At 43.9% G+C, this 22,245-nt stretch overlaps 2 protein-coding genes across 3 annotated transcripts in view; both read right to left on the bottom strand.

Moving 5' to 3' along the window:
• Positions 1-1,264: 1,264 nt before the first annotated feature.
• On the bottom strand, positions 1,265-4,647 carry sult2st2 (sulfotransferase family 2, cytosolic sulfotransferase 2). The gene is made up of 6 exons (XM_083787097.1): positions 4,367-4,647; positions 3,023-3,234; positions 2,189-2,315; positions 1,870-1,964; positions 1,566-1,746; positions 1,265-1,455 (listed from the first exon to the last, which is right to left on the bottom strand). Exons 1-6 carry the CDS (start codon positions 4,503-4,505, stop codon positions 1,346-1,348), a joined length of 864 nt encoding a protein of 287 aa, XP_083643223.1. The 5' UTR covers positions 4,506-4,647; the 3' UTR covers positions 1,265-1,345.
• A 907-nt stretch (positions 4,648-5,554) lies between these two features.
• Positions 5,555-22,245, bottom strand: part of radil2b (Ras association and DIL domains 2b) — a 28,927-nt gene continuing 12,236 nt past the window's right edge. For both annotated transcript variants that reach the window (XM_083787961.1, XM_083787962.1), the window contains exons 8-18: positions 21,174-21,211; positions 20,501-20,715; positions 19,967-20,079; positions 12,201-12,471; positions 11,383-11,561; positions 9,814-9,958; positions 9,187-9,371; positions 8,525-8,978; positions 8,095-8,306; positions 6,418-6,557; positions 5,555-6,259 (exon numbers count right to left, since the gene is read on the bottom strand). In XM_083787961.1, coding sequence (XP_083644087.1) covers positions 6,166-6,259; positions 6,418-6,557; positions 8,095-8,306; positions 8,525-8,978; positions 9,187-9,371; positions 9,814-9,958; positions 11,383-11,561; positions 12,201-12,471; positions 19,967-20,079; positions 20,501-20,715; positions 21,174-21,211 — 2,046 coding nt within the window. In that variant the 3' untranslated portion in view covers positions 5,555-6,165. The remainder of the gene's footprint in view (positions 6,260-6,417; positions 6,558-8,094; positions 8,307-8,524; positions 8,979-9,186; positions 9,372-9,813; positions 9,959-11,382; positions 11,562-12,200; positions 12,472-19,966; positions 20,080-20,500; positions 20,716-21,173; positions 21,212-22,245) is intronic.

Raw genomic sequence — 22,245 nt, forward strand, 5'->3', positions numbered from 1 at the left:
AGGATTCTAATTTCTAAAAAAGAAGCAGAGGTAAAGGGTTGAAAATGGAATCGGGTTCTGCTTGCAAGTTGAGGAGGGTGAGACTGAGAGTCAGAAGGTCGTAGACGAGCAGACCTTAGCGGCGCTCCTAATGCCTGGACATGGACAACTTTGCTGAAAATATTATTATTATTAATTATTATTGTTCACACAGATTAAATCACGTTAGAGAATTGGTATTTGAGGTCTGGACTGGAGTCAGTGGAGTGGGGACCGACCAACACCAAAAAAGTATTATTTTATTAGAAATACTGACACCCAGTGGAACAACCTGGACACAGCAATTGGTCACTTCCTGGCAAGGCAAAGCATTACTTTCACATTCTTCTTCCAGTTAAATCTCTATGGTGCTGAAAGTACCCTGTGACCCCTTTTCCACCGGTTGGTTCCCAATGGGAACCGGTTCAGTTCTTTTTGGTTTTTAGTCCATGAGCCAGAGCTTCAAAATTGGTGGGCAAACTATACCCTGTATTAAATTGTTTATAGGATCAATACAAGTACATTAATACATGATAACCCTTCCACAGTAGTAGCTTTTTCATGTTTTGGATTATTTTGCATATTTTCCTACATAATGCCTCATTTGCATATTAAAAAATGTAAAATTTGTAATACAATAAATCATTGTCTTCGTGTAAGTACTCAATTGGGGAAGTTTCATGGTGATAACAATCTAATATAGGTATGGTTTTGCTACACTCAATTCATAATTAACGTTCCAATTTTGGAGCTGTGGCTCATGGACTAAGAACCAAAAAGAACTGAACCGGTTCCCACTGGGAACCAACCGGTGGAAAAGGGGCCTGTATGTGTTGCTTGTGCCATTTTTGTGACATCAACTAATTTGCAATGAGTCATATGGTGACACCCCACCGCCCACCCCTTTTCCCCCTCACTGTTTCTTTTCCCTTTTTACCTCCTTTATGATGAATTCCTGTTCTGTTCTTTGACTATATAGAAGTGTCTATTTGTAAGTGTCTAAACGTTTTGATGAATTGAACAAGGTGGACCTTCTTGTAAACGAGTGTAATGCTTAATTGGGTCGTCCACTCACAGTTAACAGTCTTTGTGTTGAGTTTGTGCTTCAAATGTACTGTAATTCTGCCAACTGTTAATAAATATTTCAATCAATCAATCAATCAATCAAAAAACCTAGTGGGCAATTCATTATAATATTCACACTCCCGTTCTAACAAAAAAAAGCCAGATGAGCCCTTAGTTATTGGAACAACAAATAATTTATTTGATCTGAAATAAAAGATAAGGGAGTAAATAGTAGTAAATGCACATTTCCAGCCTGCCACATTTAGTCCCATACAAAATTGTATTTGACATCTTTCATTTTTTCTTTGTAAACGGCATCAAAATACTCTGCTTCTGCCACCGTTAACTGGTTTTTCCAGTCTCCTGCAATTCCTATAAAACACATGACAAAGGAAAAATCATCAAAAGAAATACTTCTTCAATAGGGTTTTGTGATTTTTGCTTCAATAATAAGACAAAATAAATATAGTACTGAGACACACCTTTCCTGAGAAATTCAGACTTGCTCTGGTCCATGAACTCGTTGGGGACCAGGGAGTAGTTCGACATCTTGTTCTTTTTCATGTTTTTGAACACACATCTGTCCGCTATCTTCTCTATCACCTCAGACGTCAGAGATTTCCCCACGAACTTAGACATTCTGGTTACCGAATCCTTCAGGTCCTGCACCATGCACAGAACATTTGATTTCATCACTGTAGTGGCATTATGGAAGTATTTTTCTGAAATCATAATTGTTTAGAAAATTATTACTGTATAAGAAATAACTTTTACTGTAAACCTTACCATGATCATTTCCTCGTAGGAGATGTACATGATGCTCTCTTTATCCGTATCGTTCAGCCAGCCCTTTATATGGTCAAACCATGAGCCAAACATAACTGCAAGAGAAATAAAACAAACCACAAGCATTCTGTTATAGGGTGTGTGAGCAAGAATCCCTTTTCTTTAATCAATTATTAACGCCAACACAATTATTTAGATAGAGTGGCTTTTGAACTTTGCCCATAGATCTTTATGCCATATCTGCGCCCATAGCTTTCAATATCAGCTAAGTGGATAGATTGTTATAAATTATATGACTAAGAGATGTGCAGAGCTCAACCTTGCCCGTCGAGGAACTTGTGTAAGAACTCAGTCTGTGTCCCTGGATTCACCAAGTAGGCGGCCATCCCATAGTAGTGGAAGGAAGAGGTGAACACATCCCTGGGGTTCCTCATGACGTAAATGACCTGAGGAGATCCAACCACATATTAATAATTTACTCATGCTCTGTCGATGGTCTATTGACAGTGGTTCTCAATTGCCGGTCTACCATGTCACAACATGTCGCACTGCAATGCTTCTAGAAATGTTATTTTTGAAAGCTTTTGACCCATTTTGACACATTTGAGAACTTTTTACTTAAAGTAGGCCTACAGTGAGTATATTCTGAATCTGAAGTTATCGGAGTACTATAATACTTTTGTACTTTAACTTGTGCTTGTGTAAAAATTGGAATACAGGACGTACTTTATTGTACTTCTTCCACCACTGTTCTCAACGTGAGATCCCCCTGGAACCCCCTTAGGACTTCCACCCCCGGGTTCCAGGGGGCCCCCAGCTAAATGACGGCTACATTATGAACCACATGAAATGATAGTGTTTAGTTAAATTATCAACCAGGCTTTCGGCCTGATCTGTTAACACCCAGAGATACAATTTATGAAATGGGGGGCCTAATGCATGAGTGCAGGTCCATAAAATTTAAAACGAGAATCAGCTCTATTTGTTTTCTAATAAGCAAAAGGCACCTTCATGAAAAGATTGTGCACCATTCAACTCAACATCCTCCAGTGTGACGACCGTATTGTACACAAACGATAATAGGTTACATGTTGTATTTGTTTGTCGCAATGCATGACAGCTGCTGTCTTTCACAGAAAATGCGACACTATACCTTCGGCTTGTCTTTGAAGAAGGACTGTGGCATCATGTTGTAGTGGAAGTGTGTTGCAAAGATGCGAGGGGAGGGCCTCTCTTCCAGGTTAAGAAGGTAGGCTCTGTGTTCCTCCAGCCAGGGAACCCTGTCCCAGTTGGGCACAGTCTCAACCGGGGTTGGATCCCCACCACTCTGGATGAGAGGAACAATCTCCTGCATCCATGTTGTACCTGAACACACACACACACAGGACACTATGGTCACATTCTATGTTTTCACTGCAAAGTAATAAGGCCAACATAACTGTCCATTGTCCCACCCACATAATGCACTGTGACATGAATGACAATGAATAATAAGTGTTCTTGTTGAGTCATGAATGCACAGAATTGATTGTTTATTGAGACTTAATGTAACAACGCATAAAAGCCACGCCTGCACTACTTGTTCCATGCCTCTCCGTTCCTGAGTTATGACCAATATGTCATTTTTTTAAAGGTATATTCAGTGATTTCACTTAATTCAAATATCACTTATTTTTTTGTTTTGTTGTGATAATCCTCCCTACTATAGAGTGTGCTCATGGCCATATAAGGAGTTCCTCCCTGTCCCCAGTTAACACCTGGGGGTCAAAAAACCTTAGGTTTCGTTTTTGACTCTATCCTGATTGGACGAAAGGCTGGGTCCCACAGCCAAAAACGGCTTTTTTGAGTGAAATCACTGAATATACCTTTAACCTGACCTTGATTGTGACCTTGTCCTTGACCTGTTTCGATCTCTTCACCGATGCCTATCACCTGACCTGACATTCATCTATCCATTCTTAAGTCTATCTATTTCAGAATCAGAATCAAACTTTATTGTCACATTACATTACAAGTAACATGGGTGAAAGTCTTGTTTGTGCAGGCTCATCATTGCAGTTAAAAGAAAAAAAAATATTTAATACACATGCAGGCATTACAATACAAAATATAACCTTTCAAAGGAGTAATCTCAGCTTCAAGAGTTTACTCTTGTGTTTGAGTTTCTCTATTCTCTGACATTATTGCACATGACACGACTACTCATTTTCAGAATTTTGATCATGGAATTCAACAAGACGCAGCTTTTGAAACAATACATACCAGCATGTTAGAATAGTCTTTTAGGATATGGAGAGGTAAAAATAAAAATATATATAATAGAAATACAACTGACATGATTTGTCAAGTTTTGCTGTGAATTATTTCAGACAAAAAGCAAATGGTTGATCTGTATAACTAATGGTCAGTGCAACAAAGGATGGAATCAATTTGGCTACATAAGATGCATATAAATTGTGGGTATTAGCTCTAACGTTTAGGGTAAAACACTACTTACCTGACTTGGGATAAGTCACAATGACAACGTCATCTGGCCGGAAAGAAAATTCCTCATAGTGTTTTAGACATTCTGGAGGATGTAGAAGTGAAGGCACATAAACCCCCTTGTACACAGAGTATAACTCTGCTTCTGTCATCGTTCAGCTGTGCTAACAGACTGCAAATAATCAGATCTAGTTGACTCGCATGATGCAGCTGTGTTAATAAAAAAACGTTATGGACTTTGGTCTTCTAAATTATTTGGACTTTGCTATTGGCTTTTCACTTTGGGATCCTCACTTCCTCTGGCTCTTCTGTGTAAGATTCTGTTGTAACTTGTAGCAACGGAGGTGTTGTAAATGTGTCCACATGTCTGAACATAGTCTAGTGGCAGCCGTACATGAGGAAATATGAAAACATGAGGTGAGATCATCACAGATATATATATTGTATTTCACCTTACCTTCAGAACATGATCCACTCACCCCTCCCCGTATAGTTACGGTAGATCATCTAACACAGGATGTCTGTCTGTCCCTCCCATCCCTACGATCTCCACATTTCCAAATGTTTGATGTGTTTCAGTGTTTGTTGCTTTGAATATGAACTAGCCTTGGGAACCAACTATTCCCGAAACATATGTGGCCCATAGGGCAGGAGCCTATCTTCTGTGTCTGTTGCCTGAGGCAGCCTCATGTCAATATGAGAACCCATGGGCAAATAAAGGAGAAACAGCACCCTCTTTTCCTTTGAGTCAACCGTCTGTCTCGAGAGACTAGCCTCAAGTTTACCCCCTGGACTCGAGTCAGTAGTAATGTCGCAGGAACTTAACCCATCCAACCCTTGATGCTGAGTGCCAAATAGGGCTGCATTATGTCCCATTTGTATAGTCTTTGATTTGAAATGGTCAGGGGATTGAACCACGACCTCCCAATCTCATTCTAACTACAAGGGCACTGAGCTTTGTTACTTTTGTCCTAGCTACAAATAAAAAAATATAATTTAAATTTAACTGAGGTAGCCTATGTAGAAAACATAGGCATCTAATAACCTGCTTTCCTCCTATTATAACTCAAGAACATAGCCTGTGTGTCTTTGCATATTGCTTGCTGAAACCACAGTACAGTATATGAAGGTGTCCCTCTCTGTGAAACATACACACACACACACACATACTCTGCTCCACAAAATAGACTGTTTAGTGTAATTAAAAACAATTATTTAATGCATTTTTGAGAGGTATTGAACATAATATGAGCTTTTGACCAAACAGTTATGTAATTATGTGACACTCGATACAAGATCAATCACCCAGGGGTGATATGCATTGTCAACTTGCAGTCATGCACAAATAGATTGATCTGTCATTTTCGATTGCTACATCATTTGTAAACTATCCCTATGTGCATACAAAACAATTCACAATATTTGAGACAATTCACTTCAAATGCTATAAATATGACATCCACTGGAGGTCAGTGTCAATTGAATATACTTATTCACCATTAATGAATATGCATATCAAATATAAAGTACTATACAAGGAGCAACCAAAACCTAGGCTTGTCTGTATTATGTGATTCAGCGCAGGAAATACATGAAAGGCATCAACTTCAGAACAAACAGTGCATTTGTTTCTTTTCACCATCGAAATCCTTATATCGACACCCATAGTGCACCACATTTCTTCATCTTCCGGGTGTGATGATGTAAGGGCAAAATGTACGACGTGTGAATATGGACAATTGGGGACGTTTACATGCAGTTTGTGTCCAACTGGTAGTCTCAGGATGACCAGCTACATTCTGTTGAACACGTTTAGCATTTAGTCTGTAAGGCCTTAGCTGTCCAGTCAGATCTGGCCACCAGCAACCTTGGTCTTTCACCCGAAGACTGGATCAGCTCCTTTCCACTGAGAGAGAGAGAGGGAGATAGATGAGGGAATTATAAGCAATTTAAAAAAAAGTATTCTCATTTATATTTTGATGTTTACTGGCAACTCCATAGACCATATCTGTAAAATGTAGGATTTGAATATCGAATTGTTCATCAATGGTTATTTCTCCTCACCGATGGTAGTCCAGGCCAAGAAGGCTAATCCCATTAATGGCAAGGATCCTGTCTCCTGGTACCAGCTTCTCACTCTGGGCCGCAGGGGAGTCTGGGACGACCGCTCGGATGAATATACCGTTCAGCCTCAAAGGAGTGTCCTGGAGATGGACAGTGGTGGACAGACAGCAACTACAGTAAGTACATTTACTTGATTACTGTAAGTACACTGCAAACTGATGACTTTCACTCCATTCCAAATAGAAATATTGCTCTTCTACTGAGCACTTAAGCCCTGTTTCAAATGTACTGAAAATAGCTGATCTACAGGCTTGCAGATAGTATTTTCACAATTTTGGAAAATATCTGACAATTTCTGAAAATGTACTTGAGTACATGAGTATTTACTTCATACTTTGCATTGCTGCAGGCAGCAGGAACGAGCCGACAGGCGAGTTCCGTAAGCAGCGCAAAAGTGCCATTAATGACGGTAGCGCACACCCTTGAGTGTAATATTGCTATTATATCACAGTTAACCTTATAACTAAGACATTCGATACAAAAATCATAATTATTTTATGACAGATGTAGCCACTACGACCTAAAATGTCCTGTGTAAACACCTAAGCTTAGCTGGTAGTCACTGCCTGCGAGCGCGAGGACTACCCAGCAGAGCTGTTTTTTGTTTTGATTAGGTGTGCGATGCTCGTTTGAAGCACGGGTAGAGAGCAATTTCAACCAATCAGATTGCTTCCTCGTACTTTGTACCAATACCTGGAGATGGATGCACATAGAGAGGCTTAATTAACTTCATCCATCTCTATTGCAAATCTTTCAAACTAATCTGTATTTAGTTGTACAATAACATGACGTTTGCATCATGCTTTTCAGTAAAAAAAAAAATCTGGTATTCATGGTCATGCAAGTATAAATTAATTAATTGCTTTTGTTTGTCATTATTGTTTGTCTGTTGTCCTATTCTTGAGATCTAAGGGAAACTAATGAGTGGAAGAATAGCATTTGTAATTTCACTTTGTGACCAGCAGGGGATAGTATTATATAATATAGTAGAACACTAGATAAAGGAATACTGCAAGTAAAAGAGTTAACCCATGCCCCCGACATTGATAATGGTGAGGTCCCCTTTGGATTACAATAACAAACATTCACTGGACCACCCTGCTGTTATGATTGAAGACAGGTGTGTAAAGGAGATAGACGAGAGATTTACAGAGACACAGATAAGAGGGGAATTTCAGCTCTATTGAACCCGGAATGCTTTGCACATGTTTCCGTCCGCAACTCATGATATTGATACAGAATATTATGATGCATCGCTAACAGCCAGGCAGTCTGAGAGAGGCAGTTCATTGAAATCACATGTATTGTTGATGATGCTGATGTTTCAGAGAACTGGAAGGGGGGAAGCGGAGTGTAATGGGATAACCCTGGAACCTCAGAGCAGATGTTTCATCTGTCAAGAGGGCTTTTATGATTTTCACCTTTGACCTCACACAAAGGCCTCTCTAAAAACAATCAGGGATAACGTGGGAGGTCACGCGTACTTACGGGATTCCCTCCCCTGTGAGTTATTGGCTCTGCCTAGAATAGCACGGAACCACAGTGCTAGTAGTATCTAATGGGGGGGCCAACTGAGTACAGTCGGTTCATTCGTGGAGTATCACTTAACTCGCTCACCCTAGCATCAACCAGAGCGAGGCCGAGTCCTCGTTCACCACGCTCCAGCTCGAGGCTGAAAACCTCCTCGTCGTTGCTGTCATATTCTTCACCCTCCTCATCGTCCATCTCGTCTGCCTCCTCTTTTAACGACACGGTTCCTCTCTTGTCAGTGCTGTCCAGCCGCAAACAGTCCGTCATCAGCGCAGCCAAACATTCAGACACAAGTCCACCTGAGAAGAAAGCACAGCTTCATGGGATTTGGCCGAGAACAGACAGACCGCAACGGCAAGTGAAGTGAAGATTGTAAGCCAAAGTGAGGAAACTCCTAAGATGAGACTGTTGACCTTTTCCTCCCTTCAACTGTACCTCATTCGTCTTTTCTACAACCCCAGCTGTGAATTATCTTTGAATTATCTTTCTCTCTCTGTCTCATTCATCATTCCCTTACCTTCGTCATGTAAGTCGACACCAGAGGGCCAGCAGGGATCCTCACCGGGTTGCAAGTCGCTGTCTTTCTTCTTATCTCGGTCCTCCTTCTCTGGGTTAAACAGCTCCAGGTTGAGGGGGGTTTTGGTGAGGGGGGTGTTGGGTGGGGTGAGGAGACCAGAGGGGTCCAGCGCTGACTTCCTGAGCCCGTCTGTGTCTTTCGTCTCCCCACTTTGCAGCTTAAGACTCTTCAGCTTCTGGGACAGAATAAGGTCCCCACCGGAGCTGAATTCATCCAGGCAGAGGGTGGAGGAAGAGGATGGAAGTGGTGAGAGGGCTGAAGCAGCAGACTCATGGCACTGGGCGGCAGGCTGAGGTAACGCCACATCACCCGGCGACGAGTCCAAAGATTCAAGGCTGGCTTTTGGGAGGACATCCATCTTGATCAACTTAGCTTCCATGGGAAGAGCACAACTCTAAGACAAAGAGTATTACAACGTAACATAAAAACACTAGCAAAATGTCTCTCGTGCACTAGTTTGCGAGATCAGCGCAGTGGAAAGACAAACACACAAACAGGCATGAAAACATAACATCCGCCAGCGCCTGGGGCCTGGCAGAGAAAATAACATGGACAAATCAGCGTGAAAGCGTAACAATAGCAGCAAAGCTTTTTTTTTTTACCTGCTGCTTCCTAACAACTGTATCTCCACAGGGCTGTGAGTCCGAAAGGGCAGAGATGAGCTCTATGAGCGTGCCCAGCTGTTTCCTCAGGGCCGGGTCTGTTACTGCTCTCCTCAGCTCCAGGTGATAGCCTCTGCCCGGCAGCACCAGAGGGTGGTGGGTGTCAAAACTCTCCAGGACATCAGCTGAAGTTGGTGGAAAAGAAAAAGAATGACATGTGCTGCAATAGAGCAGAACGACACCCACTAATCTTTTGCATAACCTTTTGGGAATAATCGCACAAATTGTGGCTTTAATAATAGTTATTTAACTATGAATTTAACCCTAGAACACTAAACACAGGGGATTTTCACCCGGACAATTATATTTTTGTAATTTTCATAATATTATGATTTTGATTATGATTATGATATCTGAGGTGGGTGGGTCTTTCAGTACCTTCGTGATGCTCAGTGACATCATAGGTAGGTTTGTTTCCCTGCCCACACTTGACCATTCTCACATGTCCCAGGAATGGGTGGGCCAAAGGAGAAGTTCCCAGCTCCATTTTGTTATTAGGAATAGTTTTAAAATAATACCCACATTTGTCAGCGATTTTGCTTTAGCCTTTAGTCTTCTGCGTCTCACCAGTTTTGTGCGCCGCTGGTTGGTCTTGTGGACACGGAGCCCAGGTGTGTGGACGAGGAGAGGCTGGACTGTAAGCACTCAACAGGTGGTGCAGCTGAGCCTCGCTCAGGGCTGAGAAGTCGGAACGCAGGGACAGCCAAGATGTCTACTCAAAGATGCACACACACACACATGGATGACATTTTTTCAAACCTATCCCTAAAGCTGCAGATAGCCGATCTACACGCTCGCTCACAATGCATTGCATTGTTTTTTTAAAGATATGTTTTTGCGGCTTACGCCTTTATTGATTTTTTTAAGGGATAGAAAGTAGGCTAACAGGAAACGGGAGAGAGATGGGGGGATGACATGCGGTAAGGGCCGTGTCGGGTCCGGGAGTCGAACCCGCGGCACACCGCGACTGGATCACCAGTCCGGTGCCCAGACCGTTACGCTACGGCCTGGGCCAATGCATTGCATTGTTGTTGCGATCTTGTAGATCTGCTATCTTCGGTATGTGACACCGGCGTTCAACCATAGAGTTATATATAATCTAGGGACCGGACAGAGAATCCAGGGGCCCGCCCTGTTCATTTCAATGGAAGCTGGAGTTTGAAGGTCCCGAAAGAACGCTCCACTTCCGCATTTAAAAATAAAAATCTGAGTGCTAACGAGCGTTCCGTGTTAAACCCCAGCTGCGTGGGGTTTACTCATGCTAAATGCACGGGCAAAGAAAACCCGCCTGCCTGCAGTGCCAGCTTTGGCCAGTAGAGTTTGGCGGCTTCAACGTTGGCCAGCCGCTCTGGGGCCCGGGCTTGCATGCAACTAAGTATAAATGAGACATAACTCCAACCACAACCCCTAAACCTAACCTCTAAATGCTTAACTGCAACCTGAATCTTTTCCTAATTGTAAGCCTAACTCCCCAAATGTTTTTTTAACCATAAAACATCATTTATTTTGTGAGGACCAGGAAAATCACCCTCAATAATGTATTTTTCTCAAATTCCACTATGCTCTATAACCCTCACAAGTATTGTAATAAGTAAGTACAAACACACACAGACACATAGGGAGAATGAAAGCATGCATGTTTGACAGTTTGACAAAAGTTCATGCAGGCAGCATTTAGTCAGCATCGATTTTGAAATAAATAAAAAAAACCTTTGAGAAGTACATTTTATACAGAGCCAAATGCCAGAAGAGCAATCCATCTCTCATTTTACACACACATTAACGTCACATTAAAAGACTACAAAGGAAACAGAAGAAAACGTTGCATTAACTGAGCGGCTGGGGTCAAGGAAAATGGCTTCAGGGAACATCACTCTTCCTCTACGTGCATGAAAGCAGCATTGTATTCACATAATCAGATCCTCACACTGCAAACTCTCTTGTTAATTATTTCCATTGGCTGACAGTCCCAGCTCCATTGACTGTGCAATAAATGTGGTGTGTGTGTGTGTGTGTGTGTGTGTGTGTGTGTGTGTGTGTGTGTGTGTGTGTGTGTGTGTGTGTGTGTGCGTGCGTGCGTGCGTGCGTGCGTGCATGCGTGTATACGGCTTACAGAATAGGCTTGTATGTGCTTACCTGCAATAAATTCTCTCTAGGTGTTGCCAGTAGATTAACAGCTGATGAGAGAGTGTGTGTGTGTTCCAGGGCCAGTTCTCCAAGTCCGGAACCAGAACCCTGGGCCCAGTCCAGAAGCAAATCCAGACTGGCGCGGATGCATACCCCTCTGGACCACTGGTAGAAGCCTGCCTCAGATCCTTAATTCACACAGATTATGGGGAAAAGGATTAACCCAAGACCTGTGGCTGATTGTACAAAACGTCTTCTAAACAGTTTACTGTTGCTATATATATCAGTGGTTCTCGAAACCATTTCATGTCAAGGTCCCTCAAAATTATATGTATTTGGCCGCCGGCCGCCCCCCATCTCAAAACATCTTGTTCCAGGGACCTCCAGAAGCAAAGAGTAGAGTTAAAACTATTCGAAAATAGCAGATCTATGCTATTTTTTGAATAGAATATATAATGGTTAAAGTGGTTGAAAATCTAAAATGACACAGATGCTTCCCCTGTTTTAATGGGTTAATGAAGTCATGCATTCGTTCAACTACACAGTATGTTAAAATGTCTATGGTGTTGCACCAGTACCACAACAATATTATTATAATTTTTGCCTCGTCGGGAGCAATATGGGGGTTGACACTTTGACACTGAAGGGGAGCCTGAACTGCGAACCCTCCCTTTCCCAAGCGGCCATGCATGAACTCTACCTCCATGAGCCGCTGTCGTATGCATGCACGCACGCATGCACGCATGCATGCGTGCGTGGCGTGGCGTGCCTGCATGAACCCGTGTGACCTGATTATGTGCTCATACTATGCTGCAGGCTATACCCACCTCTCTCCATGAGGGAGTTGAAGAGTGAGGCGTTGATGAAGTAAAAGATGTAGGCGAGGAGTTGAGAGGAGATGTCTGGGTGGACGTGACAGTCCAGGAGCAGGTGCCTGGTTTCAGTTAGGACCTCCAGGACTTGGTCCGTCTCGTCGGGGACCTGCTGTGGAACACCGTTGCCCAGGACCTGAACACTCTGGGCGGCCGGCGTCTGCAGCTCAGTATCCTCCCGGAACGGGTTGCTGTCCAGAATGCCTGGCAGGATCGGGTACAGGACCTGGTTGGTAAAACAAGACGAAGGAGACTATGAAAGTAAGCAAAGGAAATTCCATAAAGCCTGTACAGAAAGGATCTATTTGTTTCACGTGGCCAAATATAATATTTTATGGAAAGTAAACCATTATCCGTGATCTATGGGATTAATTAAATTTATGGTCGGAATCAAAATATCCTTTTATATATTCTTTCCTCCCAATTACTGTATATTTCCCGGTAGGAGGCTTCCTTGTCCGTTTTGGATTGTTGACCATTCCTGTGGCTTCGTTTGAGGTCGGAAAACTGAAGTTGGGATGGTTGATGCACTGATCACTGGGATAAACTGGAACATGTAGCTCTCTAGACCAGAATGCAGACCACCCATAATGTGTCTCCCTCTGTCTGCGTCTATATCTTACACAGACACACACACATATCGACGTACTGTAACACACACACAGACATTAAGCAGTCCAAAGCCACTACTAGAGAGAGGGAGAGAGAAAGAATAAGACAAAAAAGAAAGGCGTCAGAAAGCAAAAGAAAGCGAGAGAGAGAGAGAGAGACAGTCGGAGAAAGAGAACGAGAGATGGAAAAGAATATACCATTTCCTCCTTTCAGCCAAAAGCTTCTTGTGCTCTTTTAGAGCAGGCCTGGACAACGATAGCTTTGTTCAGCCCTAATTGTACACAGACATCCCCCGTTCCCCTCCAAGCCCTCTCTCCTACACCCACCAAGACTCTTTGGCCAGCGCCAGTCATAGATCCACATTCCTCCAAAGCTGAATATGGCGCATGTGGGCTTGGCATGGCCCAGCTACAGGACTGCTGAGTGAAGGGCTTTTTGAAGGAATCCGCCAGAGCAGATCATTTTACATTACTGTAAAGGCCCCGCAGGGCGAGTGTGAACAGCACAATATATAGCCACATTTCCCATTACGTGAGACAATGGAAATGGGGCGGATGCGAAGCGAAATATAGTGTAACGTCCTCAGCGTTTTTCAGATGGAAAATGTCGCTCAGTGGAACCAACCTCCACTCACTTCGGACAAAAGCCACTCGCTCTGACTGTTTAGTCTGTTGTCGGTCGCCAGGCCATGCTAAATTGTAAGTTCTGTAAATTGGACGGTTGTGACATGCAACAATTAACCTCGGGGTCCTGATGACAGGATCTTGAAACATGCATCCGTGGAATTGTTCTCCCTCGAAAATGCTTTGTTATGTGTTTAGGCATTTTTGTGTGTCTATGCGGTATGTGTGTGTGTGTGTGTGTGTGTGTGTGTGTGCGCGCGCGTGCGTGCGTGCATTCAGTCTGGTCTGCAGTGGTCTCTGTACAACTGCTTACGTACTTGTATTGTTGTGCACAGTAAACACGCGGTCTAGTGTCCCCCAGACCGTGATCAGCAGGCCTGTGTCCTGACACGTCCTCCATGGGAATAACTGGTCACCGATGGCGCCTTTTGTCTTTCATGCCACATAACAGAAACCATTCCACCCAGATTGAAGAGCATGAAATACCCCAAAAGGTAAACACAGATTGACTTCCATGTTATTCTTGCTACGGTTGGATCTGGTGCCTGGCGGGGCTTATACTTTGCCTGTTGGATTTAGATTTGAATGCAACAAACCTATAGCTGAATTATCCTGCTGTGGAACTCACTGGTTGGATGAGAGCAGAAACAAGAAGCGCTATTGAGGGCTGCTTGCTGAGAAATCCAGCTCCTTGATGTTGTTCACAAAAAACTCTCTGTGTCTGCCTCTAGTTCGTCTACTCTGAAGTCTCAAACGAATACTATGCCCAGCCCTCGCACAAAATGATTTATGAACAAGGTTAAGACCCATCAGACCTGTGTTGCTATCAGTGGTTCTCAAAACCATTTCATGTCAAGGTCCCCCAAAATTGTATTGTATTTGGCCGCCGGCCGCCCCCCATCTCAAAACATCTTGTTCCAGGGACCTCCAGAAACAATGAGTAGAGTTAAAATTATTCGAAAATAGCAGATCTATGCTATTTTTTTAAGAGCCAAAGCATAAAATAATGGTTAAAGTGGTTAAAAATCTAAAATTACACAGATGCTTCCCCTGTTTTAATGGGTTATGGTAATGAAGTCATGCATTCGTTCAACTACAGTATGTTAAAATGTCTATGGTCAGAGTCTATGGTCTATGGTCAGAGTCTCAAACGAATACTATGCCCAGCCCTTGCACAAAATGATTTATGAACAAAGTTAAGACCCACTTCGCACCATCAGACCTGTGTTGAGAACACGGGACAAGTGTATACGCTTAACGTGTAAGCCAATAAGCTTCAGCGATTCTCTTCCATGAGATAATGGGGAAGGGTAGAGAATATGCTGGAATAAATCATTATGCTTTAAACACTAACCTTATGATAACCTTGCATTGGCTGCCTGCTTGCCTTATTTCAGTTAGTATATCCTGTTTCAGTTTAGCTGTCAGTCTGAAGAACCTCAACCTACAGACGGCTATGATGGATGAGAAACTCATGGCCAAAACAGCCTGCACGACCACAAATGGCAAACACGCTCGCTGGGAACACTGCATATGCGCACGTACGCACACGGCACGGCAGGCACACACACACACGAACATGTGCACACGCGCGTGCATGCACACACACACACACACACACACACACACACACACACACACACACACACACACACACACACACACACACACGCACACGCACACGCACACACACGCACACACACACACACACACGCACGTCGCACACACACACACACACACACACACACACACACACACACACACACACACACACACACACACACGCACACACACACTCACACACACGCACACACACACACACACACACACACACACACACACAAATAAGTCTAATGATAAAAAGCAAGAGAAAAGTACAGTATATCTACAGTAGATGACATGCCAATATTCTGTCGAGACACATAATCACATTTCATATCGTGCTTGTACAAATGTATTGGATTTATTAGGCTTCATGTCCATGTATCCCTCAACATGAGGCATCTGGAAGTCGTTTAGCTCCAGCACACTGACCAGCATTCCTCCATAAGAGGACAAAACGCTGAGTGAGGACAGGTAGTTAGACAACCACATCCTCTTATACAAGCAAATAAATATACCGTATATATGTGCAAGTGATATAAAGTCACGAGACCAGAAAGCTACTATTCAGGAATGTCTCTTGGTTTCCTCCTTGGAGACACGATAGGACTTCTCTCCTTCCACTTCCTTCCTGCACAGGAAGCAGAGATAGAGGGACCCCTGGGTGTGCATGTTTCTTTGCGAGCACGAGGTCCCCCTCAGTCCCACTTGGCAGAGCATGACGGTGTGGCTAATGTGTGTTACTGTTAATGCTATAGCGTCCCTCAAAAAAACCTGACTTCCGTTTGCCCTGTTCTCTTTAAACTGGGTGGTGCCCGTTCAGAGCATCCACGGGTCACCCCTGTACTGGACAGGAGATGGTGGGTGTGACACTGATATTTTCCCTGGACCTTTTTGACGTCATTTCTACTTTGCCATTGGAAAAGGATAACTGGGATTGGGGGGGGGGGGGGGGTGCATTTTCCAATGCTGGGTTAATTATTGTAATTGACGAATGAATGAAACATTCAAATAATTAGAAGATTAATCCCCAAATTAATGTTGAAACTGCTATCGTGAATCATGATATTATAAGGTGATGAAGCCTACTGTGCACTGTGCAGCCCTATATATGGTTATGACATCTGGTTACGATAACGGGGTGGTGAGAAATTCTCAAAATATGAAGTAAGCTGACACGAGGAATGCTGCTATTCCGCTTCACGTTGGAAAGGCCCACTTCCACATTTGTAAGTGAAGTAAAGTGAGTGTTTTTAGAATTGTCTCACCCACGCCCACCCAACTCAACCGGAAATTTGCCTGAAACGTACCCAGTATATATATACCCACCAAGGTTCCATGTAGGTAAACATATCAAATGGGAGCGGGGGGTTTCTGTGGACGCAGCCTATACCGCAAGTCCACTGCAGCTATGCTATAGCATTTTTTTCACGAAGTACGGTTTCTATAATTAGTACGGACATTTCAGTACTGCGGCATGTGGACAGTTCAACAGTCAGCTCTCTTCTTACCAGACGCAAGTGTGTCTCACACGACTACGTGTCTGTGTGTAACAGTTGTTATCGCAGTGAAAGGTCTCCCACATTATTTGAATACCTAACGTCTGAAAAGTGAAAACCGAGTGCTCCAAAAGTCACCTGGCAGCATTTCAAGAACCTTCACTGAACTCACACTACACTCTACACTCTAAACGCACGCACGCACTCACGCACGCACGCACGCTAACACACACACACACACACACACACACACACACACACACACACACACACACACACACACACACACACACACAAGGACCCCGCTGTCCTGTCTCCCCTCTATCATAATGCCCCCAGTGTGGCAGGGCAATATAGGACAGGTTAGAAAACCCTTGAGTGCATGGGGGTAAGTAACTGGGCTCTTTATTCTCCGTCCGTCTGTGATTATTTTCCTTTCTTGAGCTACATATCATAACCGCCAGAGAGGAGGAGGCCAGGTGGAGCTCACACAGAAGGTCAAGTCATACTATAGTAGTGGCTAAACTGGCTATACAGGAAGGAGGGTAGCAGTCTGGTAAGCCCCAACGCCTTTGACCCGGAAAGTCTCCTCATTGACTGAGTGGTATAGATGTTGCCTTTGCTACGCTTATACGCTATAGGATCAAACCTTTGTATCTGCTGCATGTAGAGCAGCGCGGCTCCCAACCGTTTCTTGGTCGGGGGTCCATTTGAACATCTTGAAAGTGCCCACCCAAGCGTATACGTTTTCAGAGCTTTATTTTTATTTTAGTTTATTTTAATGATCAATCAATCGATTGTGTTTGCCGGGTTGGATCAATGGAACTACTTTAGGTTCCCATTTATCGGTCACTATGAAATGTTTCCAGGGTTTAAAGAAGAAAATACTGTGATTTAATTTAATTATTTTAATTCATAGCGTTTTGCTAATTTGCAGGCCCACTTGCAGGACAACTCCCAATGCCATGATGAGCCTTCATTATTGGGAACAGGACAGCTGGCTCCATCGTTGGGGCTACCCCGGACGGGGTGCAGGAGTTGAAAAAGTTGCGTATAGCACGGAAACTGGACGCTATCATGGACGACCACTCAAACCTTAGCCTGGGCAGCATTCCATTTGGTGTTTATGATCCGGTCGGGAGCGGACGGTAACTTTCGTCACGTTGTAGTTATAGATTTGTAGTCAACTGGCAGGAAACCACAAGGCGGAATCGAGTATTATGAATGAGTACTTTCTTATTCCGCCTTGTGGTTTCATGCCTGATGACTACAAATCAGTGACTACAACAACATGACCATTACCATCCACTCCAGACCGGTTCACGCTGCGATTTCGGAACAGAGACCAGGCGTTCCTCCGAGGTGGAAAGCCTGGTGACGCGAGGTTACTCAAACCGCCTTCACTTGGAGATTGTGGGAAGGAAGGTTCAGCAGGAGGGGCCACGACAGATTTATCTTCCCCAAGGGGACAACCCGCTAGCTATGATGATGCGTAATGAGGCACACGATGGTCATTCAGCTCGTTCAGTAGACTACTTGGCTCTATGCACACACGCCATTTTGGAAAGAACTTGGGCCCACAGTGTCAGGGTGCTGCTTTTGTGCATGTTGGCTCACTGGAAAGTGTCCTTCAGTGGGTGTGTAACTCTGAGAGTGTACAAATGGAACCAAATAGACCTGTACACTCCCAGAGTTATGGGGGTCCTTGAAATTAAAAAGTTTGAGAACCACTGCTGCACAGTATATGGAACAGAGCCTTAATTATAGTAGTATCACAAGTAAGACGCGCAAACGCGGGAAGCGAACGCAGCTCGTGTGTGTGTGGTTGTGTGTGTGTGCGTGTGTGTGTGTGTGTGTGTGTGTGTGCTACAGCTGCGCCCTGTGTGTGTGTGTGTGTGTGTGTGTGCTACAGCTGCGCCCTCTGGTGGCGGGCGGGTGGTGTAACAGCGGGACAGACACACAGACAGACACACACACACACACACAGACATTCAGCCCTTGCTCTCATAGTAAGTGGCTCACTGCGTTCGCAATCAGTAATAGCTCTGGTCCATAGCCGTCTACTGCTTCTACGATTCTGCCCTGCAGTATAAGGCTATGGGACTTTCGGTTTTAAATCTCAAATCGAAATCAGACCAGCCTCTCCTCTTTAGCGTAAATCAAATCACCAAAACAAAGGCGGCTTGAGTCATTAGAAAGCCTACTTTCCTTAGTGGACGCACTCTACCACACGTATAAACGTTACTTTTTGGGCAGAAAGGGAGTTCTTTTCACCGGAGGAAGAATATTCTTTATGAGGCAATTCTCTGGGCAATATCGGAAGAGGGAGCAGCAGAGTAACTAAAAGTATTTTTTTCCGGTGGAAACAAAATCCCCTTTTGGCCAAAAAATACCGTTTATGGTGTGGTGGGGGGCTCAGAGTGCGTCCACTAAGGAAAGTAGGCTTTCTAATGACACAACCCGCCTTTGTTTTGGTGATGTCATGGTCTGTCACTCCACAGACCATGTCTCCTCCCTGGCCACTCCCACATTCCATTCCTTCACACTGCAGTCCCCTTCACTCACCTGTCTCCAACTCCCTCGTCAGCCCACCTGTGAACATTTTGCCAATGTACCTGCTCCCTATATAACTGGACTCTTTGCACACACTCACTGTCAAAACTTTCGTCATTCTTCCCCGAGTTCCTGGTTTTTATCTTCTTGATAAGGTGTGATTTTTGGACTATGTTTTACTGCCTTGTACTCTAGAGTTGCCTTTTTGGACATTCCTTGGGTTTGGGCTTTCAGCTACTACTCGTTTTAGTTTGTTACCTTTACTGCCTTGGATATAAATAAATACTTTGATTTTGAACATTCCTGTTTGTGGCTTGCATATTGGGTTCAGTCACCCTGCTATCCTGACAGGTGAGTAGAAAAAAACGTTACTTTTAGAGAGTAGAGGCTGGTCTGATTTCGATTTGAGATTTTAAACCGAAAGTCCCATAGCCTTATACTGCAGGGCAGAATCGTAGAAGCAGTAGAAGGCTATGGACCAGAGCTACATCAGTAACACCCGAAGGAAGTAGGGAAGTGCATAAAGCCCCATTGCCCCAAATACAACATTGTCTGACATGCTTATACTTGTGCATTCTCTTGTACTTCCTTTGTCTTGCACTATGTAAGCTGTAACTGTTGAGGGTGTATATTGTATCGTATATTTCTGCCAATTATGCTTTTGGCCACTGAATTGACCTCACAAGATCAATAAAAGTCTTATCTTATAGGAGTTCAACATCCGATTTTACAGACCATGGGGAGGTGCTTGTCTCCATTTCGATTGGAGACACATACAGTATAGTCTGTGTACATGTAAATGTGTACCAAATGTACTCTGGATCCTTCTTACCTTGGTGATGTAATACACACACTGCTGGAAGGTGAGCATGACCAACTCCTCCAGCACCGTCATCGTTTCCTCGCATGCGGAACGGACGCATGACAGACGCAACTCCAACAGGGCTGAACACGCGCGCCACACACACACACACACACACACACACACACACACACACACACACACACACACACAAACGTTTATTACTATACTGTACTGTGAGAACAATTGTCAATGACAGTGGTTTTATTAATGCCTTTTTTAATTGCCCTTTTTAACCAAGACAAAGCCATTTGTACACTCTCTGCGTTATATTAACACAGAGAATTATACACTGATTGAAAAAAAGATTGAAAAACACATCCATAAGAACCGGGAGAGGGAAGTCTGGAGCTCTCCGGTGCAGTGGAGCTGTTGCCCCCGCCACCCGACTACGGATAAGCGGTTGAAGACGGATGGACGGAACACAACCGTAAGTCTGAAGACCAGATGTTGAGAACCACTGTATCAGAGTGAATAATGAAGGCACGCTGCCGGGCTACTAACCCAGGTTTTCCTCTTCTTCTCTGTCCTCTTCCTCCTCCTTTCCTTGCTCCCTCCTGGTCCTCCAGGCCAGAATGAGAGGCAGCTGCTGCTGGACGAAATTCAGCAGTTCCAGGCCAGTGGACATCCACACCACCAGGGGGCGCAGGCCCGTGGTCACCTCTTCCAGGCTAAGGGGCTGTTGCGATTCCCCAGAGTCTGGACCCACACTGCGGAGTCTGGGAATACATTCGATCTGGTTTAAGTCATATGATATTTGATAGTTATGAATCCTGAACAGTGGTGTAAAGTAAAGTAACTACAGTGCATCTACAGTTTCATGGTACATTTTTATTTTTACTTTATTTGCGTTATTTCCATTTCTTGATACTTTATAGCCTACTTCTACTCCACTAAATCTCAGAGGCAAATGTACTTTTTACTGGTACCCCCATGGTGCCTGAGCACCATGGGGTACCAGAGTGGAACAAGTTTTAAGTTATAAATTATACGTTTTATGTACATATTGTTTTACTACGGTACTGTATATAAAAATGATGTGTGCACCCCCTCGTTATTTATAGGCCCTATGTTATACGTTTTGAAAGAACCCGTGAAATGGGCCCACCATGCACTGATCCAAAATGCTACATGTAAGCCTACACTACTAAACAATGAACAGACGGAATGCACTCACGCTTCAGGCTGAACTGCAGCAAAGTCTTTAGTGTGGTCCTGTGTGATGGGATAAAAACAGGTCTGTGATCAGTCCATGGACATACAGTAGACTACAGGACATATGTACATGTATTACAAATGTACAATATAATCATACCGAAACTTATACCTGCGCACTGTCCACTAGACCTGTCACAATTATGTATCCCCCGCATCGCAATCAGTTGAAATAATCGCAATTATTACATAATAGAGTGCATAGGCAATGGCATGCATAAAGTGAGTGGCAAATCGAGTGGCAAAGTGAGTGGCAAAGTAAGTTTAACATTGTTTAACGTTGTTTAATGCAATCAAATTTGGATGTATGGACTGTCAAGGACAGAAAGTTCAGTCAGACAACTCAAGGAGGATGTAATATATATATATTTATTGAATATAAGATAATCAATGCAATATATTTATTATGGTTTGGCGATGTATTGGATCTGCTTTTTAGGTACTCGGGTCAAGCGCATCAGTCCCAACCATAGGGACTCTGAATCCCCCGTACCTAAACAGTAGATCCAAAACGACAGGTGGTAGCTGGGGTGGAGGTGGGTGAGCACTTCTATACAGCAGCACGGGTATACAGTATAGCAGCAGCAGAATTGAGCGCAGGTTGTATGACAGCAGCACGCTGATACAGCAGCAGTAAGCAAGCAGAATTGAGCGCCGGTTGTATGACAGCAGCACGCTGATACAACAGCAGTGTAAGCAAGCAAGAAGGCAGAGGAATGCAAACCTCTGGTTCAAGTAGCCGGTATGAGATGGGGTGAGTGTGTGATTGGCTGAGTGAATCATGTGGATGAGAGCGTGATGCTGCGGTGGCCCAATTAACAGCCGGCGCGCTGACTGAGGTTCCCTGACTGAACTTGCTCCGCGCATGTCTACGACAGGCGCAAATGCTCATTAGTTTTTTTGCCATTCAGTCAGTAGGCGTACCCGCATAACTACCGGGTAGATGTCACACGTGTACCGATTCTATTGTCAGAATCAGCAGTTATAGCAGATCTACAAGCTCACAACGCTTTGCGATGCGTCGTGTGAGTTTT

The sequence above is a fragment of the Protomyctophum parallelum genome, assembly GCF_964188405.1.
Source record: "Protomyctophum parallelum genome assembly, chromosome: 17".
NCBI classification, from domain to species: Eukaryota; Metazoa; Chordata; class Actinopteri; order Myctophiformes; family Myctophidae; genus Protomyctophum; species Protomyctophum parallelum.